This window comes from Dama dama, chromosome 19 (assembly GCF_033118175.1).
Source record: "Dama dama isolate Ldn47 chromosome 19, ASM3311817v1, whole genome shotgun sequence".
In the NCBI taxonomy this organism is placed as follows: Eukaryota; Metazoa; Chordata; class Mammalia; order Artiodactyla; family Cervidae; genus Dama; species Dama dama.
The window spans coordinates 13,159,862-13,177,719 of NC_083699.1; the positions used below are offsets into that span (position 1 = coordinate 13,159,862).

Consider the following 17,858-nt stretch of genomic DNA (forward strand, 5'->3'; position numbering starts at 1 on the left):
GTCCTCATTTTAAAGATGATGACTCTGAGGGGTCACCCAGCCCAAGAACTCACAGTTAGAACTGAGAGAAAAGGCACCTCAGGAACGACAAGAGAGATGTCATCGCTGTCCTTGGGGACACAGGCACTTAAGGAATGTCTTTATGAGTGGCCAGCACTTTATTGTACATAAAACACTTTAAAATATGTCATTTTAGTTGATCCTCACAAAACACTTTGTACTAGAAGTTGTCATCATTTTACAAATGACCGAAGTGAGGTGAGAAGTGTGAGTCAGTTGTCTAAGGTCACACAGTGGGTAGATGACATGTCTGGCTCAAGTAAGAAGTCTGAGTACTTTGCAGATCTGTATGACTTCTGCTTTACAAGCGCCACTGGTGAGATACTGCTGCTGCTCACACCGTCCATGTCATTCATGGGGAAAGAGTGAAAAGGAAAGATTCTGGAGTCAGACTGCTTGGGTTGACACACCATTTCTCCTGTAAGACCTTGGTCGAGTTACTTAATCTCTCAGAGTCTGTTTTCTTATCCAGGTAATGGGAATAACAATCACATCTTTTGCTATTTTTATGGGGCTGAAGTCATAATTTTCAAAAGATAATTTATGCAAAATGCATGGCACCTAGTAAAATTCAATAAATGTTAGTAGTAATAACAGTAGTTCAAAGAAATGACATGCAATTAGCTGTGGAAGGAAATATTAAAATATACAAAATGGCATTTGCAATGAACTTGAAAGGATTTCAGAAGGGATCGAAGGAGCGATGCTGGGGTTAGGAAATTAACAGTTATTTTTAATCCTGAAGATGATTTTTGTTTAGACTGGCAGTAGGGTTTATGAGCAGGAGTGTTAAATTATTAGAAATTCACTTAAAGAAAAGCCTTTAGGCAACCCAGTGCAGCCCATTCCTGGTGAGAGTCAGAAAGGGTCCTGAATACCTTGGGAGTGGAGAGAACAGGGAGGAGGGGTGACCAGGTCTGAGGTGCTGCAGGTATGTTAGAGAGCTCTTCCCAGCAGGCACTGGGGCTGCTTTTCCACAGTATCCCTTGATGAGTACCTACGAAACCCAAACTCATTTTCTGATTGGACTAAGCCAAAAATCTAATCTGGACAGCATTTGCTGCACTACAGTGAAATGCATTCCAGAATCTTTGCTTCAGGAGTCACATGTTGTTCTGATTACCTGCACTTTCTTTTTGTCCTTTGGCCCAAGAAATCTGGACTTGGTGTGTGTGGACTCACTCATCTACCTTTGCTATTCTGTCTGCATTCTCAGAGGGGTTTATTTGATGACTTGTGTGCTAATGTGTGTTTGAATTTTCTGCTTGAATCATGGTATCTAGATTTTTTTTTTTCCCGCAAAATGCAGAAATATGTAAGATGCAAAAATATCTACACCCTAGTGGTTGTAACTTAGTATTTCAGCCTCAGTTGAGTCTTCATGGTTGTCCTGCTGAAATTAAGCTGAATTAACTTTGAGTAGAGTGAGCATGAACGTGCAAGGTCAGTTGTGTCCAACTCTTGCAACCCTATGGGCTGTAGCCCTCCAGGCTCCTCTGTCCATGAGATTTTCCAGGCAAGAATACAAGAGTGGGTTTCCATTTCCTATTCCAGGGGATCTTCCCGAGTGGGGATTCAAACCTGCATCTCCTGTGTCTCCTGCATTGCAGGCAGAAGATTCTTTACCACTCGAGCCATCCAGGAAGCCCGGATTGGCTGAGTAGAGTCACCAATTTAAGATTACTACTAATAATGTTTTAATTCCTCGTATCCTAGATTTAGTCGAAGTGGTTAGACTTCTTGTAATGAGCTGGGGCTTCATTCCTTAAAGGTAACTTTAGAATGTCAGTGATTCTAAAAACTAGCAAAAGTCCTTGAGAACAGCATGCACAATCTTAGGAAAAGGACACGGGGGACATTTAAGCCTAGAGGAGGCTTTTCCACATGGCTTTGGGCTGGCTACCCTGTCTGACAATCCTGGGTCCACTGGCACCGAATAGTGAAAGTGGATGGAGCTGTGGGTGCTTATTCAGATTAGGGCACAGAGTTGACTTGGGTGATCTGGTTATAGGTGTACCCTCCCAGCCATCACTCCAGGAGAATCTTAGGAGCTGATATCATATCAGATCCAAGGTGACCAATGATTGAAACAGTTATAACTGGATTTTTACTTAAGATGTTTCTCTTTGGCATCTGTTCAAATGAGCTCAGGTGTTTGGCATGCTCAGCATTGGCAGTCGAAGGCTTTTATGTCCTAATGCCTATGATGAGAGCCTGGTTGGTCAAACAAGATTCAAGAATGAGCTATCACAACGATGCCTAGCATCATATTGTATGTTCTTAAGTCTGTAGGTTTCACTGTGTATGAGGTGAGGAATAATCATGCTACTGAGACCTTGCATAGTGAAACCAGGATCACCTCACTAAGTGATTGTCACCATAAAACCACAGCCCCTGATGCATCTCATTGGACATTCAGAATGTTCTTAAAGTGCTAGAAACAGGCAAATCAAATTTCTTTCGAAGTCTGCTACCTCATATATGCCTCATGTGCCCATAACTTACCTGAATGAATCTTTTAAATGAGCTGTTGATGTCCTATTAGCCATTTTTTTCCTCCCAAAGAAATTCACATTCAGCTGCAAGGTAACTTCCCTGTGTAAAATTTACAGGTCTGTCAGCCATAAAAAACATTAATGCATAATACATAAACAAAATGTATGTGCTTTTTGCGAAAAAAAAAAAAAAAAAAAGCCAAAGAAAAAAAGAAAGGAGTTTAGCCTCTGCTTTCCAAAGGGAGAAAACATGAATCTTGCATTTTTATTTTTGATGCCTTTTTGCCTTTAAATATATGAGATGACTATTAATGCTCATATTCACAGCAGGGGTAGGAGGGAAGTGCAGTAAATTGTAAAGCACATTTACATTATAACAAGACCCACGGAAGCATTGTAATTCACACAGTTATTTCAACAGAGGTTTGGACTCCCTCCAATTTAATTTTCTGAAGTTGGGCTGTGCAGCTGGGTCATTCCTGGTCTAATCTGGGAAATGTATCTCTTAAGGCTGTGGATCAGAATGCCAGCCTCCCAGCTGTCACCAAGGAGCATCATTTACAGCCACTGAGGTCCGAGGGCAGAGCATCAGACTCACTTTATGTGGACACAGCAGCCTAGCTACTAGCTTCATAAATTCTGTGGCAAAGAGCAATAATCAATATTTCATGTTTAATGATGCAGAGCTAAAATTAGTATAGATTTTATGTCTTCTACTTTTCCAAATTATGCAAACATTAGTAACCTCTTTTTTAGTGCCCTTATTACACTTCCATTAAAAAAAGGGCAATGGGAGGGTGGTGGAGGGGGCTGAGGAAGCCTGGTGGTGTTTAATTGAATGATGGAATAGTCAAAAGTAATTTTGGCATTTAACTTTTGTTAAATAGTTACCCTTAGGTTCATATGAAATTATTCCCAACTCAAAAATGATGTATGAAAGTGGTATCGGTTTTGTCACCCATAGCTACACAATGAAGTAAACTGTAGATTGTTGCTATGGGTTTTAAGCTACCTTAAATGCTCTGGGATATGCTGAGAATAAAATGGCAAAGGCATAATTCAGAAAAGTTAAAAGGTTGCCGCTTAGACACAAGTGCACTTTAGAGAGAAAGCAATTTTGAGTGAATTTCTGATTTTAAACTTGTCCGAAGAACATTCCCTGCTTGTTTAGACAGTAAAAGTGGCAGAGACAGAAAAAAAAAAAACAAGTAGAGTGTTTTATTATTGGTCACGTTAAGGGGCTGACCAAGTGGCCACAGAGATGCATTTCTCTAACCTCTTAGCTATATTCTCCTGATTGTGACAGGAGAAAACCTACAGGATTAAGGTGGGAGGGGGAAGCCAGACACAAAAGGACAAAATCTAGAACCCATCATCCAGTCTAGCATTTCACACCAAAGTAACTTCAGAAGGACTCTCTGATGACGGCGGGAAGCATGGGCTTTGTTTAGCAAGTAGTCAGTCAATTATTCCCCCTTAAGGCAGCCTACATTTTACAGCCCCTTATAACACAGACTTCATTTGAAGAAATGATATTAAGGAATATGGAATGCTCTATGTCCAGGTTGTACTTGAATAGCTCAACTTATGCTTTGTTGAGGGGCTTAGCCCAAATGTCAAAAAGACAGAAATTAAATTGAGCATGGTAGAAATTGTCCTCTGATCTGGTGAGTCAAACTGAGTCATAAAATTTAGCTGGGCCCTTGAGTAAGGATAACTTCTCTAATAAGATCAGCCATAAAATAGACATGTTCTTATGTTAATTAATGTGATTAATTAACATTAATTGAATTTGTTGGATTATATTAATGGGAAAGAAATTGCATGGATAGGGCAAACCAAAGCAATTTTAAGATCCTTGAGACATGTGAGCCGGAGTCCAGGGAGAAGGCAGATGGCTCATTTAGAAGGGTGATTTGAAGAGTTGAATTGAGTGACTATAGATATGGGCAGGATGTAGGGAGAACCACAGGGAATGGTGAAGCATCTGGGGCTATCAACAGCTGGAAGGGCCAGAAGAAGGGAGGGGAAGGAGGGAAGAGAGGGAAAGAAATGTTTTGGAGGGGCAAGAAAATGGAGCAGTTATGAGAATGTGATGAGAATGACCATGTGAGAGAGGCTACCACCACACAGGAGCTATGACCTGCAGTGGCTCGAGCCTGTACTTAAGGCGATAAAAGAAGGAAGCACAGAGAAGAAATACTCCAGCTTTTCTCTTCCCTTCTGATCTCCTGCCCGTGCCTCCCACTGCTCAAACCCTATTCAAAGCCATAGGACCAAGAGACCTGCATGATAAAGTCTAATTTTGAACCTCCAAGAGCATAGAAGAGAATGGAGATGATGAGTGAGTGTGTAAATGGGAAGATGCTGGTCAAGGTACCAAGTGCAGTTATGCAAGACAAGTAGACTCTGAAGATCTAACACACAGCAGTATACTGTACTTAACAATACTTCAGTGTAAATCTGAAATGTGCTAATAGGGCAGATCTTAGGTGTGCTCACCACCACCAAAAAAAAAAAAGAAAAGAAAGAAATTGGCAGGGATAGGAGGTGATAGATATGTTAATTAGCTTCATTGTGATGATTATTTTACAATGTATGCATATATCAAGTATGTACCTTAAATATATACAATTTGTAGCTGTCAGGTATACCCAAGTAAAGTTGGAAAAGGTATGATGTTAAAGAAAAAAGAAGGCTAAAGAACGATTAAAAAACAAACAAACAAAAGATGTGGAGAGGCAGGGAAAAATCACTGGAGGACATACAACATCTTGAGATTTGGAGGGAACGTTAAGCCACTAAGTTTTCTTTCCATCTCATTCAGCTCAATTCATTTATTCAGCATATATTCATTAGGCACAACCTAAATGCATCATTTGGGGAGTATGAACCTCAAGGTGAATAAATCACCACCCCTGACTTTGAAAAGCCCAGTGGTGGGGTGGGTCAGGTAACAAGGTAATGCTAAACCAGGGATCACCATCCCCACAGGATGCTGAGGAGGCAGGGTGAGGTACCAGATCCTCTTGTTGAGTTAGGGAAGGCTCTATGGAGGAGGGGAAAGGGGGGGGGGGTGCTTCCTGAAGGAAGAATGAGAGTGGGCCAATAGAAGAGTTGGGGCCTCAGTGTCCCCCAGTGTAAGAGAGCATGTGACTTCAGGGTTGGGTGAAGTTTCACAGGACTGGACTTGAAGAGGGAGGGCATGAGTCAAGGCCCTCCCTGGTAAGACAAACAATCTCTGGCTGAGATCCTGGAATTCATCTGAAAGCACCTGGGAGCCATGCTGGTTTCTAGTAGGAAATGACATGCTTGGATGTGAAACTGAGGCAATGAAGACTAGTGAGAGAAACCAGGGGTGGGAAAGACCAACATGTATATGTTTTTAATGGTAAATTGATGGAAAACTGTGTCAGAGTGAAACTCCAAGCAAAGGTCCATGGAATAAGTCAGTTTCTTTGTCCATCTCCCAGAAAACGAGGATACGGTGTGGAACTTGCAGGCCAATTGAACTGAAGTGTTTTTGTATAGTTAGCTTAAATAACCAAATGATGAAATCAATCCTCCAAATTGTCAGCAGAGCAGCTGTTCAGAAAGCTCTTGTTAGTCATTGACCTTATGTTTAATATGATTTCCTAGAACGTGGATAGTCAGATTGAATAAGTGCTGCACCAAAGCCCTCCTTCCCCTCCCCAAAGCTCTCTGCAATGAAAAAGACCCAAAGGAAAGAGAGTGGCTAGCCCCAAGTGCGGAAACCTGTTCCTTCCTGCCCCACAGATGCCCAGGGAAAAAGAAAAGAAACCCACAGGCACATGCAAGAGAAGAAAGTGCCAGGACCACCATAACTCAATCTCTTTCCTAATCCTAAAACAGGTGGGAAACAAGGAAAAGTTCATGGCCTGAAAATCCACCTCTGGTTTTCAAGAACTAAGGATCCTTTTCCAACCTATTTCCTCTCTGTATAAAAGTGGCTTTAAGCCTGATCTTTTCTATGACCTGGATTTATTGCTCTGGTCGCTGGAGGTGGGGTGGGATATGCTGAAGGATTAGTTGGGAGGAATGGAGGGTTGGGAGAAAACTAGAGAATAGAGCAGGCTTCCCAGGTGGTGCTAGGGATAAAGAACCTGCCTGCCAATGCAGGAGCTACAGAAGACATGGCTTCGATCCCTGAGTTGGGAAGATCCCCCAGAGTAGGAAATGGCAACCCACTCCATTATTCTTGCCTGGACAATTTTGTGGACAGAGGAGTCTGTCAGGCTACATACAGTCCATGGGGTCCCAATGAGTAGGATACAACTGAGTGACTAACAGTGAGTGTGTAGAGGTGGAGACTTACTCTTAGGAGCCAGAGTCTAGAAACCAGAGTCTATAGGGTTGAAGGGTAAGTTTTACCTTGAAAATAAAATGTGTAAGAGTGAAAAGGATTCTGTGTCTCTCTCTGTCTATGCTTCAGTCATCTCTGTCTTCATAGCCATTTACCATATACAGCTGCCTATGTATCAATATGATGCTGAGGGAATTAAGCCAGATACAAAAGAATAGACAAATATATGTGAAATTCTAGTACAGGCAAAATTAATCTATGGTGAGCACCTATGCTCCAATAAAAATTAATTAAAAAATTGATCTATGGCGATAAAAATCAGAACAGGAGTGCCTTTGGGAGAGGGGAATTGATGGAATAGGGACACAAAGAAAGCTTCAGGAGTGAAGTAAATGTTCTGTATTTCATCTGGAGTGGTAATTCTACCAACATATGCATTTGTCAAACCTTGTACTGGACACTTATGCTGTGTGCTTTTCAGTCGCTTAAAAAAGCAAACCCAAATATTCAGTGATTGTGCTGGTTGATAGAAGGAGAAGGGACTGAAGTGGGCTAACTTGGCAAGCAGGGAGATAGGAGACTCTCACCGTTGCCTTGGACCAGACTGAGGAGTAGTGGTCGATTTCTGGATATATTTTGAACTTGGGACCAACGTAATTAGCTGATGATTGACTGTGGATTGAGAGAGGAAGGAAGGAGTAGAGGCCGACTTCTAGGTTTTAGGAGTCATATCACTGCATGTCTAGTGAATATTGACGTCATTTGTTAAAATGAGGAGGAAGTGGTGAAGCAGGAGGTTTGGGTGGGAGGGTCTAGGCAGTGAAATCAAGACTTTGGTTTGAACTTGAGGTGCCTGTCAGCCAGGCACACAGAACTCCCAAGAAGTCAGGTGGATGTGTCAGAATGGTGTGTAGAGGAGTGGTCAGGTGCAAGTATAAATTTAAAGCTGTGGACTGGATAAGACCTCCTGGGGAGAGAAGATAGATGAGAAGGACCAGAGCCCTTGGACAGGCTGCTGGTGTGTTTCCAGAAGAGTGAGGTTTTATAGGATGAAGAGGATCTGGGAACAGCAGGGAGGAGCAAAAATGGCCCCATCCCTCCTCCAGAGTGTATTGTATGTAGCTCATGGGGAGGAAATGGCCACCTCTACAGAGGACTGCAGGGGAGACAGAGTGCTCAGGGACCAGCCGGGTTTGTCTTCAGCAGACTCCTTTATATCCTGAAACCCTTTTTGAAACTGTTCTTTGATCTTCTAGCTCCAGCAAAGACATAGCTGTCCCCAGAACAGCATTCTAACAGGTTCAGTTAGAATGAGATAATTAAGGGAATGTTCAAAGAAACTGAGGAGACAGAGGGTTTTGATGATGACGGACTGTGAGTTGCAAAGGGTTCAGTGTAAAGACGGGAGGGACTGGGGAGAGGTGAGTGATTGGGTCAGATTTGGGGTTGTACAGTAGAGTAAGAAGTTAAAGAAAATGGGTAACTGAGGAGACTCGGATGGCTGATGGGTTGGAAACATGTTGGGACTAGTCTTAATGGTCTTTCAGAGGTGAATGAGTAGTGAGTGCAGATTGGAGCTTCCTCTTGGCATTTCAGCCATTTGTGGTGATGAGACAAGCAGGTTGATCTCAAGGAGTTGTGGTCTTCCCAGGTCCAGACTTCTGTGCATGCCTGTGTGCTAAGTCTCTTCAGCCATGTCTGGCTCTTTTTGACCCTATGGACTGTAGCTCTCTGTGGGCCTTCCTTAAATCTGCTCTGACTGACAACAAGTCTGGAGACAGGCCGTCTCACCAGGAACCTGGGTTGACTTCTGTCACATCCCTGAAGCAATCGCTGTGACTGAGGGAATGGGATTACTGAGACTGGATGCCTGAAATTCCGGGAAAGTGTGTGCGTGTGTGTGTGTGTGTGTGAGCACTGGGGCTGAGGTAACCAAGAGTTACCAAGAGACAAGAGACAGTGTTTGCTAAATGGTCAAACCCAGTCCACCTTCCTTAAAGCCCCTCACCCAGCAACCAGCAAACATAAAACTGTTGATAAGAGTAAATTTGGGAGGTGTGTGGGTGGATCTGTATAAGCATATTGCCTCTCTGGAAAAATAACAGGAGGTATTATCTTTAGTGGTAAAAAAAAATCATACAACATAAGTGGAAGAACTGTATTTTAATTTGATCCAGGATAAAATTGTATGTGAAACACTCATCCATTGCAAAGTCCAGAACTCCTAACAGTGATTATCTCAATATTGGTAACAATTTTCCTGAAATATTACCCATAAATGCCTGGAGTCAACTTGTAAGACATTTTTTTTTTTCTTTTTCACAGGAAGAATTGAAAAGATTGCAGAATCCCTTGAAACAAGTCAATGATGGAAAGTATTTACTTGAAAAGTAAGTAAAAATACTAAAGGGAATTAAAATTGAAAGGCTCGCATTAAAAAAAAACTATTCACAAGGCAAAAATACTTAAGTAAATTCATCTTAGGGTATTATTTGATCAGTACCCAGAAATGTGGCTTATTTGAGATATAGTCAAACAGACTTATGGCTACTTGAGCTACAGTACCCAGACTGTACAGATTAACAGAGTGGCATGATACCTGGAGATGTATCTGATGGTATGTCTGAGGGCTTGAAACTTAACCCTACTCTGTCTTTGGCCTTTAATCAGGGATTTGTAGAGAAGGAGGTCATAAAATTTGTAAAAACACGAGAGTAACACTAAGACTAATAGAATGACCATTTAAAGTAATACTGCAAAGTGGCACAAACCTGAGCTGGAATTAAAAGCAAGAATGAAAGAGAGGAAATTGAACAGAGATTAAAGTACAGTCTTTTATTTAGATTTTAAAGAAAATTGTACAATTAGAGCTTGTGAAAGACATATTCTGATTTCAGTGTCAGTGAATGCTTAGAGGTTTTATCTGACATTAACTTGAGACCATGATTTTAGATGGCTTCTAAAAATATCACCATAATATTAGTCTGAGTAGTAGGTATACACTGTCAAGATAAAAGAAGAAAAAAATGAGCTATCATGGGTTGAGCATTTACAATGTACTTTGTACCAGTGGATGCTTACGGATGTTTCCTCAGCAAACTCCGATGATGGCCTTTTGATATAGATATTATGATTTCCATTTTACCCGTAAGAACAGAGACCAAGAGAACTTTCAGCACTTGTCGAAGTACACTCAGCTGAAAATGGTGAGGGTGAGAATGAAATTCAGGTTCAGTGCCACCAGAGCCCACGCTGGTAACCAGTAAGGCCCATGTCATTGTTCTCGTTCAGTCGCTAAACCATGTCTGACTCTTTGCAACCTCATGGACTCATGGACTGTAGCACGCCAGGCTCCTCTGTCCTCCACTATGTCCTGGATTTTGCTCAAATTCATGTCCATTGGGTCAGTGATGCTATTGATATCTAACTGTCACATCCTCTGCTGTTCCGTTCCCCTTTTGTCTTCAAAGGGAGTCCTATGGTCAGGTCCATGTGGGGGTCACCACATTTGTCTCTGGGTACCACATTTACAAAGCACATTGACATCCCCAAGAGCACCAAAGGGTTAAAACTGTGAGGGTTCTGGGACCATGTAAAACTACTGCAAAGAGCTGAGGATGTGTAGCTTGAAGAAAAGAGATCTTGGAGGGGACATATACCTATCCTTAAACATTTGAAGAAATTTTCCTGTAAAAAAGGGACTACATTGTTTTTCTTGTTTTAGAAAGCAGAACAAGGATTAATGAGCAGGGTTGATGGAGAAATAGCTGGTGACGCAGAAAAAAGAGTGAATTTAGTAAAGATTCATCCTGCTCAACAGAGAGCACTTATTTTGTTAAGCAGTGAGGTGATAGACACTGGAAGTACCTAAGAAGAGTGTACATGGCCATCTGAGATGTTGTGGAAAACATTTCTGCCCATTGGAAAACCTGAATTTGAGTCCTTTTTCTGCTTTTTCCTGGGCTTATGAGTCTGCACAAATTACTTAATCATCCTGAGCCCATTTCCCCATCTTTAAAAATGAAGCTAAGAATGCTGGCTTGACAGTCTTATTGAGCACGTGAAATGAGGCACCCATGATAGCATGGTGCCATCAGTATCAATCAGCTCCTTCCCCACCCATCTGGGGGCTGTCTGAATTAGCCAGCCTTCAGGCTCATTGCCTTCCCATGGCAATTCTAAGAATTCTCCATGGTACCACTTGAAGAACAGTTCATTCGATCAAATGAAGATGCTGACTCATCTGTGGATTTGATTTATCTTTGTTATGCTGGTTGTCATTAACTTGGATAAATAAGAATAAAATAGTTTGATTTCCCTCTTCTCCCTCATCACCGTCATCACTAATTATTTGTAAACAATAATAACTGAAGACTTTTTGGCTGAAACTAAAAAGGAGATTTTTCTTCTATGGAGATTAATTAGTATTATAATGACATTACATCAGTGATTCTTCATCCTGGCTATCCTTCGAATCACCAGGGAGTTTAATAAAAGTACCAGCCCAGACAAGTCAAATCTGAATCCCTGGGGCTGAGGTCCAAGAGTCAGTATTTCTTGGAAGTTTCCTTTCTGTGATACTAATGAGGATCTGGGGTTGAGAACCAGTAGTCTACATATATTTTAGATTATTTTTTAGTTATTCAATAATCTCATTTAGCTTAATTCTCTGAGGACACACTTTATCTGTGATGTTCAGCTCAGCTCGCTAACTTTTGAAATCTGACTATGCTATTTTTTCATTATTGATTTTGATGTGGGAAGTGAACTCTAGAAGTTTTTTCCTGCTACTTGATCACAACTCTGTATTAAACCCCTCACTAACACCAGCATGTATCTTTCCCAGCTCTGTGCTCTCAGGAAGATATGCGAAGGCTAGTGGTCAATATGTGGACTTCTGCCTCTTGCCCTCCCTCTGCTCTTCTCTCGAATTATCTGGAAACCTGAGAAAGCTAAAAGCTTCTGGATATGGCCAATCTGCTTTGTACGCTTGTATTCCCCAGTCATGATTGAGGAATTCGAGGGACGGGATTCAGAGTCTTCTCTCAAAACACACAGGCCTGCAGGGCAAGCTTCTCGTTCATGCTGGTCCTAACTGCTCTATCCATCTGCCTGGAATTCTGGTCCACTTCAGGGCTGTACGGTGTCCTTGAAAGCTGTCAAATTTGATTGAGAAATTGGGGTACTTTGAGTGAGCAGATTAGGCATTTCATTATAGCTGTAGCTGACTTGGGCGCTGATGTAAATCATCTCAGCTACTTGAAATGACCGTAAGTTAAGCGATAGTGGTGTCGTGGCAGTTGATCAGTTATTCCCCCTTGGAACATTACATTTATTCTGAATGCTCAACAGGGTTTTGTGGTAGACAGTTGGTAGGAAGAGAGGGGAGGCTCCAGCTCTATTCTACTTGAGACCATATGCAGGAGCTTTGGGTACATTTTTCTCTCTGTCTGTCTGTCTTTCTCTCAGTGAAGTTTAGCATATGCCCATAAACAGAGAAGAGCAATTACTAAGGCCATTAATCAGGAGGGAGGCTGCTTGCGACTCTGTTGTTTTTGAGAATCATTTATTAACTTAAGACCTTAGGTTGAGTGCTATTTTTTGTAAATATTGAGCCAGGCTGGGTGTGAGAGTAGGAAATTCATGATTGCAAGTCACACAGCCTTCTGACATATTAATATAATCATTTTATTGTGCTGTGCATAGTCACTCAGTCATGTCTGGCTCTTTGCGACTCCATCCACAGACTGTAGCCCGCCAGGCTCCTCTGTCCATGAGAAGAATACTGGACTGGATTGCCATGCCCTCCTCCAGGGGATTGTCCCAGCCCAAGGACTGAACCCAGGTCTCCCACATTGCAGGCAGATTCTTTACTGTCTGAGCCAGCAGTAAAGTCCAAGAATGCTGGAGTGGCTAGCCTATCCCTTCTCCAGGGGAACTTCCTGACCCAAAAATCAAACCAGGGTATCCTGCATTGCAGGCAGATTCTTTACCAGCTGAGCTACCTGGGAATCCCCAATCACTTTATTACCCACTGGCAATTATTGATAGAATGAACTAAAGTTATCTAATTTAAACCTATTGGTATTTGTAGTGTATCACTTCCTGAGGATGTATAAAGTAACAAATTTACAAACATTGACAAATTTGCTAATATTATAAAAATGTTCTCATTATGGACTTGAGCCTTGTCTTTGGTTGCTGCATACAACAACAGGTCCCACAACACTTCATGTATATCTGTATTGCCCAAATTGTTAATTTCTTATTGTAATAATACAATATTTTAAAGTATCCTATTTACAAGGCTGTTGTAAAAAGACCCACCAGACCATAGAATTATAAAAATAAGACTTTGCATGCCTACCACCACTGGCTTAGGTCTCTGTGGTGCCCTTTAATAACATCTGTCACATTTTTAGTTGCTTTTTCAATATACAGCTCCTAAACTGTAGGACCATAAGAACAGTAACCATGTCTAATATTTTCATCATTGTGTCCCCCATGTTTTGCATCATTCCTGGCATATAGGAGACACCTAATATAGCTGTAAATGAGGGAATTAAGTTAATAATGGACCCTGAATACCAGTGACACAGACCAGACAAGGGTGTTTTTTCCCTTGCCCCTGAGCATCCCACTTGATCAACCACAACACCATGTTAGGCTGCTGGCACCGAATAGTGGCCATATCTAATCTACCATGTTTTCCCCATCACTTGGTTGTTCCTTTCTCAAGAGGAGAAAATACATTCATTATTCTAATGATATCTCTAGCCCCAATTTTTTTCTTATCCTTTTCTCTTCTTTCCTGTAACTATAATCCTGGTCTTCATTATCTGGCCAATTTGAATACCCAACTAAATGATTGCCTTCATTCTCCTTGCTCACGCCTGCCACAAGTCATTCTAAAACATCCCATTCAAACTCATTTTCCTGCTTCAAGTTCTTTGTTTCCCTGTAGCAACCTTTTTCAAACTGTAGATCACAATCCACTGATGATTTGTTAAACTGATTGGTTGGGTCACCACTGACCTTTTAAAAAATCTGAAATATAATTTAAAAATGTCAGAGTACATTGTATGTAGTTGGAGAATTCATAATTCCTGAAACTTTTATTTCAATTTTAAACACACAGACACATACACACACACGCATTACCACATGATTAGATGTCAAATATTTTATGGTAACCACAGCCAGTAGAAGGTTAGTGAAAGTCTGGTATTAAAATCTTCCAAACGGTACCTTGTAGTGGCAAGACTTGGGTTTTAATGTGATTTCTGCTGAGTTGCACATAACCTCTCTGAGCTTCAGATTTCTCAGCTCTATGCTATGGAAAATAAAGCTTGACTAATAGAGGCCACTGGGAGAACGAAATGAGGTAATACATGCAAAATGTCACGACAGTGTTTTGTACACATTGTGTGGCCAATGACTTAGTTTTCTGCTCATACAAGCTTATTTCCTTTTATATTCCTACTTGTATTGTCCCCTTCCACAATATTTTTCTTTATTATTCAAAAATAGCCTGAACATGTTACTTCTACTCTTTTTTCCCAAAGAACATAGGTCACTTTTATAGTAATTTAACAATGGCACTTCAAATCATCATTTCAATAAAAGAATACATTCATTTGTTTAGTTTGATGCTCACAGTCGTGGAAATAAATTGCCATCAGATGGCAATAATGTCGGTACAGTCACTTTCAATGAATCATTTTGCTGTCCCAATAAAGTCACAGGTGAACAAGATCCTTTAGGTGGTGTAGAAAGATACTGGATCTAACTGGACCCAACCAACAGCTGCCTCCCAGATCCCCTTACCTGAGTGGGTAGGCCACGTAAATAGCTTTCTGCCCTCCTCTCCTTTTTCTCACATCTTCAGAATGGGACCTCACTGGGGTTTAGTCCTGCCTGGGCCTGCCTGGGTTGTGTTTCTGGAATCAAGATGTAATTTTTTAATTGAAACTTAGTTGATTCACAATATTATATTAATTTCAGGTGTGCAACATAATGATTTACAATTCTATAGATTACACTACATTTAAAGTTATTATAAAATATTGTCTATATTCCTTGTGCTGTACAATATATTCTTGTAGCTTATTTATTTCATACATATTAAGAGTAGCTTGAACCTTGTAATCCTCTGCTTCTGCTTTGTTTTATCCATTCATGTGTTTTATGTTTTAGATTCAGCATCTAGGTGATAACATACAGTATGTCTTTGTCTGACTTATTCATTAAGCCTAATACCCTCCAGGTCCATCATGTTGTTGCAAAGGGCAAAATGTCATTCTTTTTATAGCAGAGCAGTATTTCATTGTATGCATATACCACATCTTTATCCATTCATCTATTGGTGGACACTTAGGTTGCTTCTCTATCTTGGCTATTGTAAATGATGCTGTCATGAACATTGGGGTGTGTGCAGCAGTATCTATTTAAATTAATGTTTTTGTTTTCTTTGGCTTTTACTCCTTTATTTTAATATCTTCCTTATCAGTTCAGTTCAGTTGCTCAGTCGTGTCTGAGTATTTGTGATCCCATCGACTGCAGCATGCCAGGATTCCCTGTTCTTCACCAATTCCCAGTGCTTGCTCAAATGCATGTCCATTGAGTCGGTGATACCACCCAACCATCTCATTCTCCGTCATCCCCTTCTCCTCCTGCCTTCAATCTTTCCCAGCATCAGTGTCTTTTCCAATAAGTCAGTTCTTCGCATCAGGTGGCCAAAGTTTTGGAGCTTCAACTTTAGCATCAGTCCTTCCAGTGAACATTCAGGATTGATTTCCTTTAAGATTGACTGGCTGGATCTCTTTACAGTCCAAAGGACTCTCAAGAGTCTTCTCCAACATCATAGTTCAAAAGCATCAATTCTTTGGCATTCAATTTTCTTTATGGTCTAACCCTCACATCCATACATGACTACTGGAAAAAACCATAGCTTTGACTATACAAACTTCATCAGTAAAGTAATGTCTCTGCTTTTTAATATGCTGTCTAGGTTTGTCATAGCTTTTATTCTAAGGAGCTAGCATCTTTTAATTTCATGGCTGCAGCTACCATCTGCAGTGATTTTGGAACCCAGGAAAATAATGTCTGTCACTGTTTCCAATGTTTCCCCATCTATCTGCCATGAAGGAATGGGACCAGATGCCATGATCTTAGTTTTTGTGAATGTTGAGTTTTAGGCCAGCTTTTTCATTCTCTTTCACTTTCTTTGAGAGGTTTTTTCATTCCTCTTCACTTTCTGCTGTAAGGGTGGTATCATCTGTGTATCTGAGGTTATTGATGTTTCTCCCAGCAATCTTGATTCCAGTGTGTGTTTTATCCAGCCTGGCATTTTGCATGATGTACTCTGCATATAAGTTAAACAAGCAGGTTGACAATATACAGCCTTGATGTACTCCTTTCCTGATTTGGAAATAGTCCATTGTTCCATGTCCACTTCTAACTACTGCTCTTTGACCTGCATACAGATTTCTCAGGAGGCAGATCAGGTGGTCTGGTATTCCCATCTCTTGAAGAATTTTCCAGTTTGTTATGATCCACACAGTAAAGGCTTTAGCGTGGTCAATGAAGCAAAAGTAGATGTTTTTTTTTAAATTCTCTTGCCTTTTCTATGACCCAGTGAATGTTGGCAATTTGATCTCTTGTTCCTCTGCTTTTCCTAAATCCAACTTGAACATTTGGATGTTCTCTATTCATGTACTGTTGAAGCCTCGCTTGGAGAATTTTCAGCATTACTTTGCTAGCATGTGAAATGAGTGCAATTGTGTGGTAGTTTGAGCATTCTTTGGCATTGCCTTTCTTTGGGATTTGAATGAAAACTGACCTTTTCCAGTCCTGTGGCCACTGCTAGTTTTCCAAATTTGCTGGCATATTGAGTGCAACACTTTAACAGCATCATCTTTTAGGATCTCCTTCATAGGTATTACCTTTCAGTTCAGTTCAGTTGCTCAGTTGTGTCCGACTCTTTGTGACCCCTGAATCACAGCATGCCAGGCCTCCCTGTCCATCACCAACTCCTGGAGTCTACCCAAACCTATGTCCATTGAGTCAGTGATGCCATCCAGCCATCTCATCCTCTGTCATCCCCTTCACCTCCTGCCCCCAATCCTTCCCAGCATTAGGGTCTTTTCCAATGAGTCAACTCTTTGCATGAGATGGTCAAAATATTGGAGTTTCAGCTTCAACATCTGTCCTTCCAATGAACACCCAGGACTGATCTCCTTTAGGATGGACTGGTTGGATCTTCTTGCAGTCCAAGGGACTGTCAAGAGTCGTCTCCAACACCACAGTTCAAAAGCATCAATTCTTTGGCCCTCAGCTTTCTTCACCTTCCAACTCTCACATCCATACATGACCACTGGAAAAACCATAACCTTAACTAGACAGACCTTTGTTGGCAAAGTAATGTCTCTGCTTTTTAATATGCTATCTAGGTTGGCCATAAAACTTTCCTTCCAAGGAGTAAGCGTCTTTTAATTTCATGGCTGCAATCACCATCTGCAGTGATTTTGGAGCCCCCAAAAATAAAGTCTGACACTGTTTCCACTGTTTCCCCATCTATTTCCCATGAGGTGATGGGACCAGATGCCATGATCTTAGTTTTCTGAATGTTGAGCTTTAAGCCAGCTTTTTCACTCTCCTCCTTCACTTTCATCCTTTACACGTTAACTTACTACTTCCTGTCTATTCTTCAGGGCCCAGCACAGCTGCTGTAGTCTTCCTTGACCACTGTAGCACCCAGTGATTGTCTTAGGCTCATAGCAGCAATGGCATATATTCACAGTTCCTCCATCTTTATCCAGTGCAGATTGATGCTTTGTTCACAGTGGGAGCTCTGAAAAAGCTCACAGAATGAAAGGAGAACAGGTTCAGTGGTAGTGACACCATTGGGAATGAATGAGACTCTCTCTACAACTTGCTAGTTGGACAGTACCATGGGATTTGTAACACTCTACTCATGG

At 41.1% G+C, this 17,858-nt stretch overlaps 1 protein-coding gene across 2 annotated transcripts in view; it reads left to right on the forward strand.

The window, feature by feature from the left end:
- The window catches only part of IQCJ (IQ motif containing J), a 194,088-nt gene that overhangs the window by 160,328 nt on the left and 15,902 nt on the right, over positions 1-17,858 (forward strand). For both annotated transcript variants that reach the window (XM_061168229.1, XM_061168230.1), the window contains exon 2: positions 9,205-9,269. In XM_061168229.1, the coding sequence (XP_061024212.1) occupies positions 9,205-9,269 (65 nt within the window). The remainder of the gene's footprint in view (positions 1-9,204; positions 9,270-17,858) is intronic.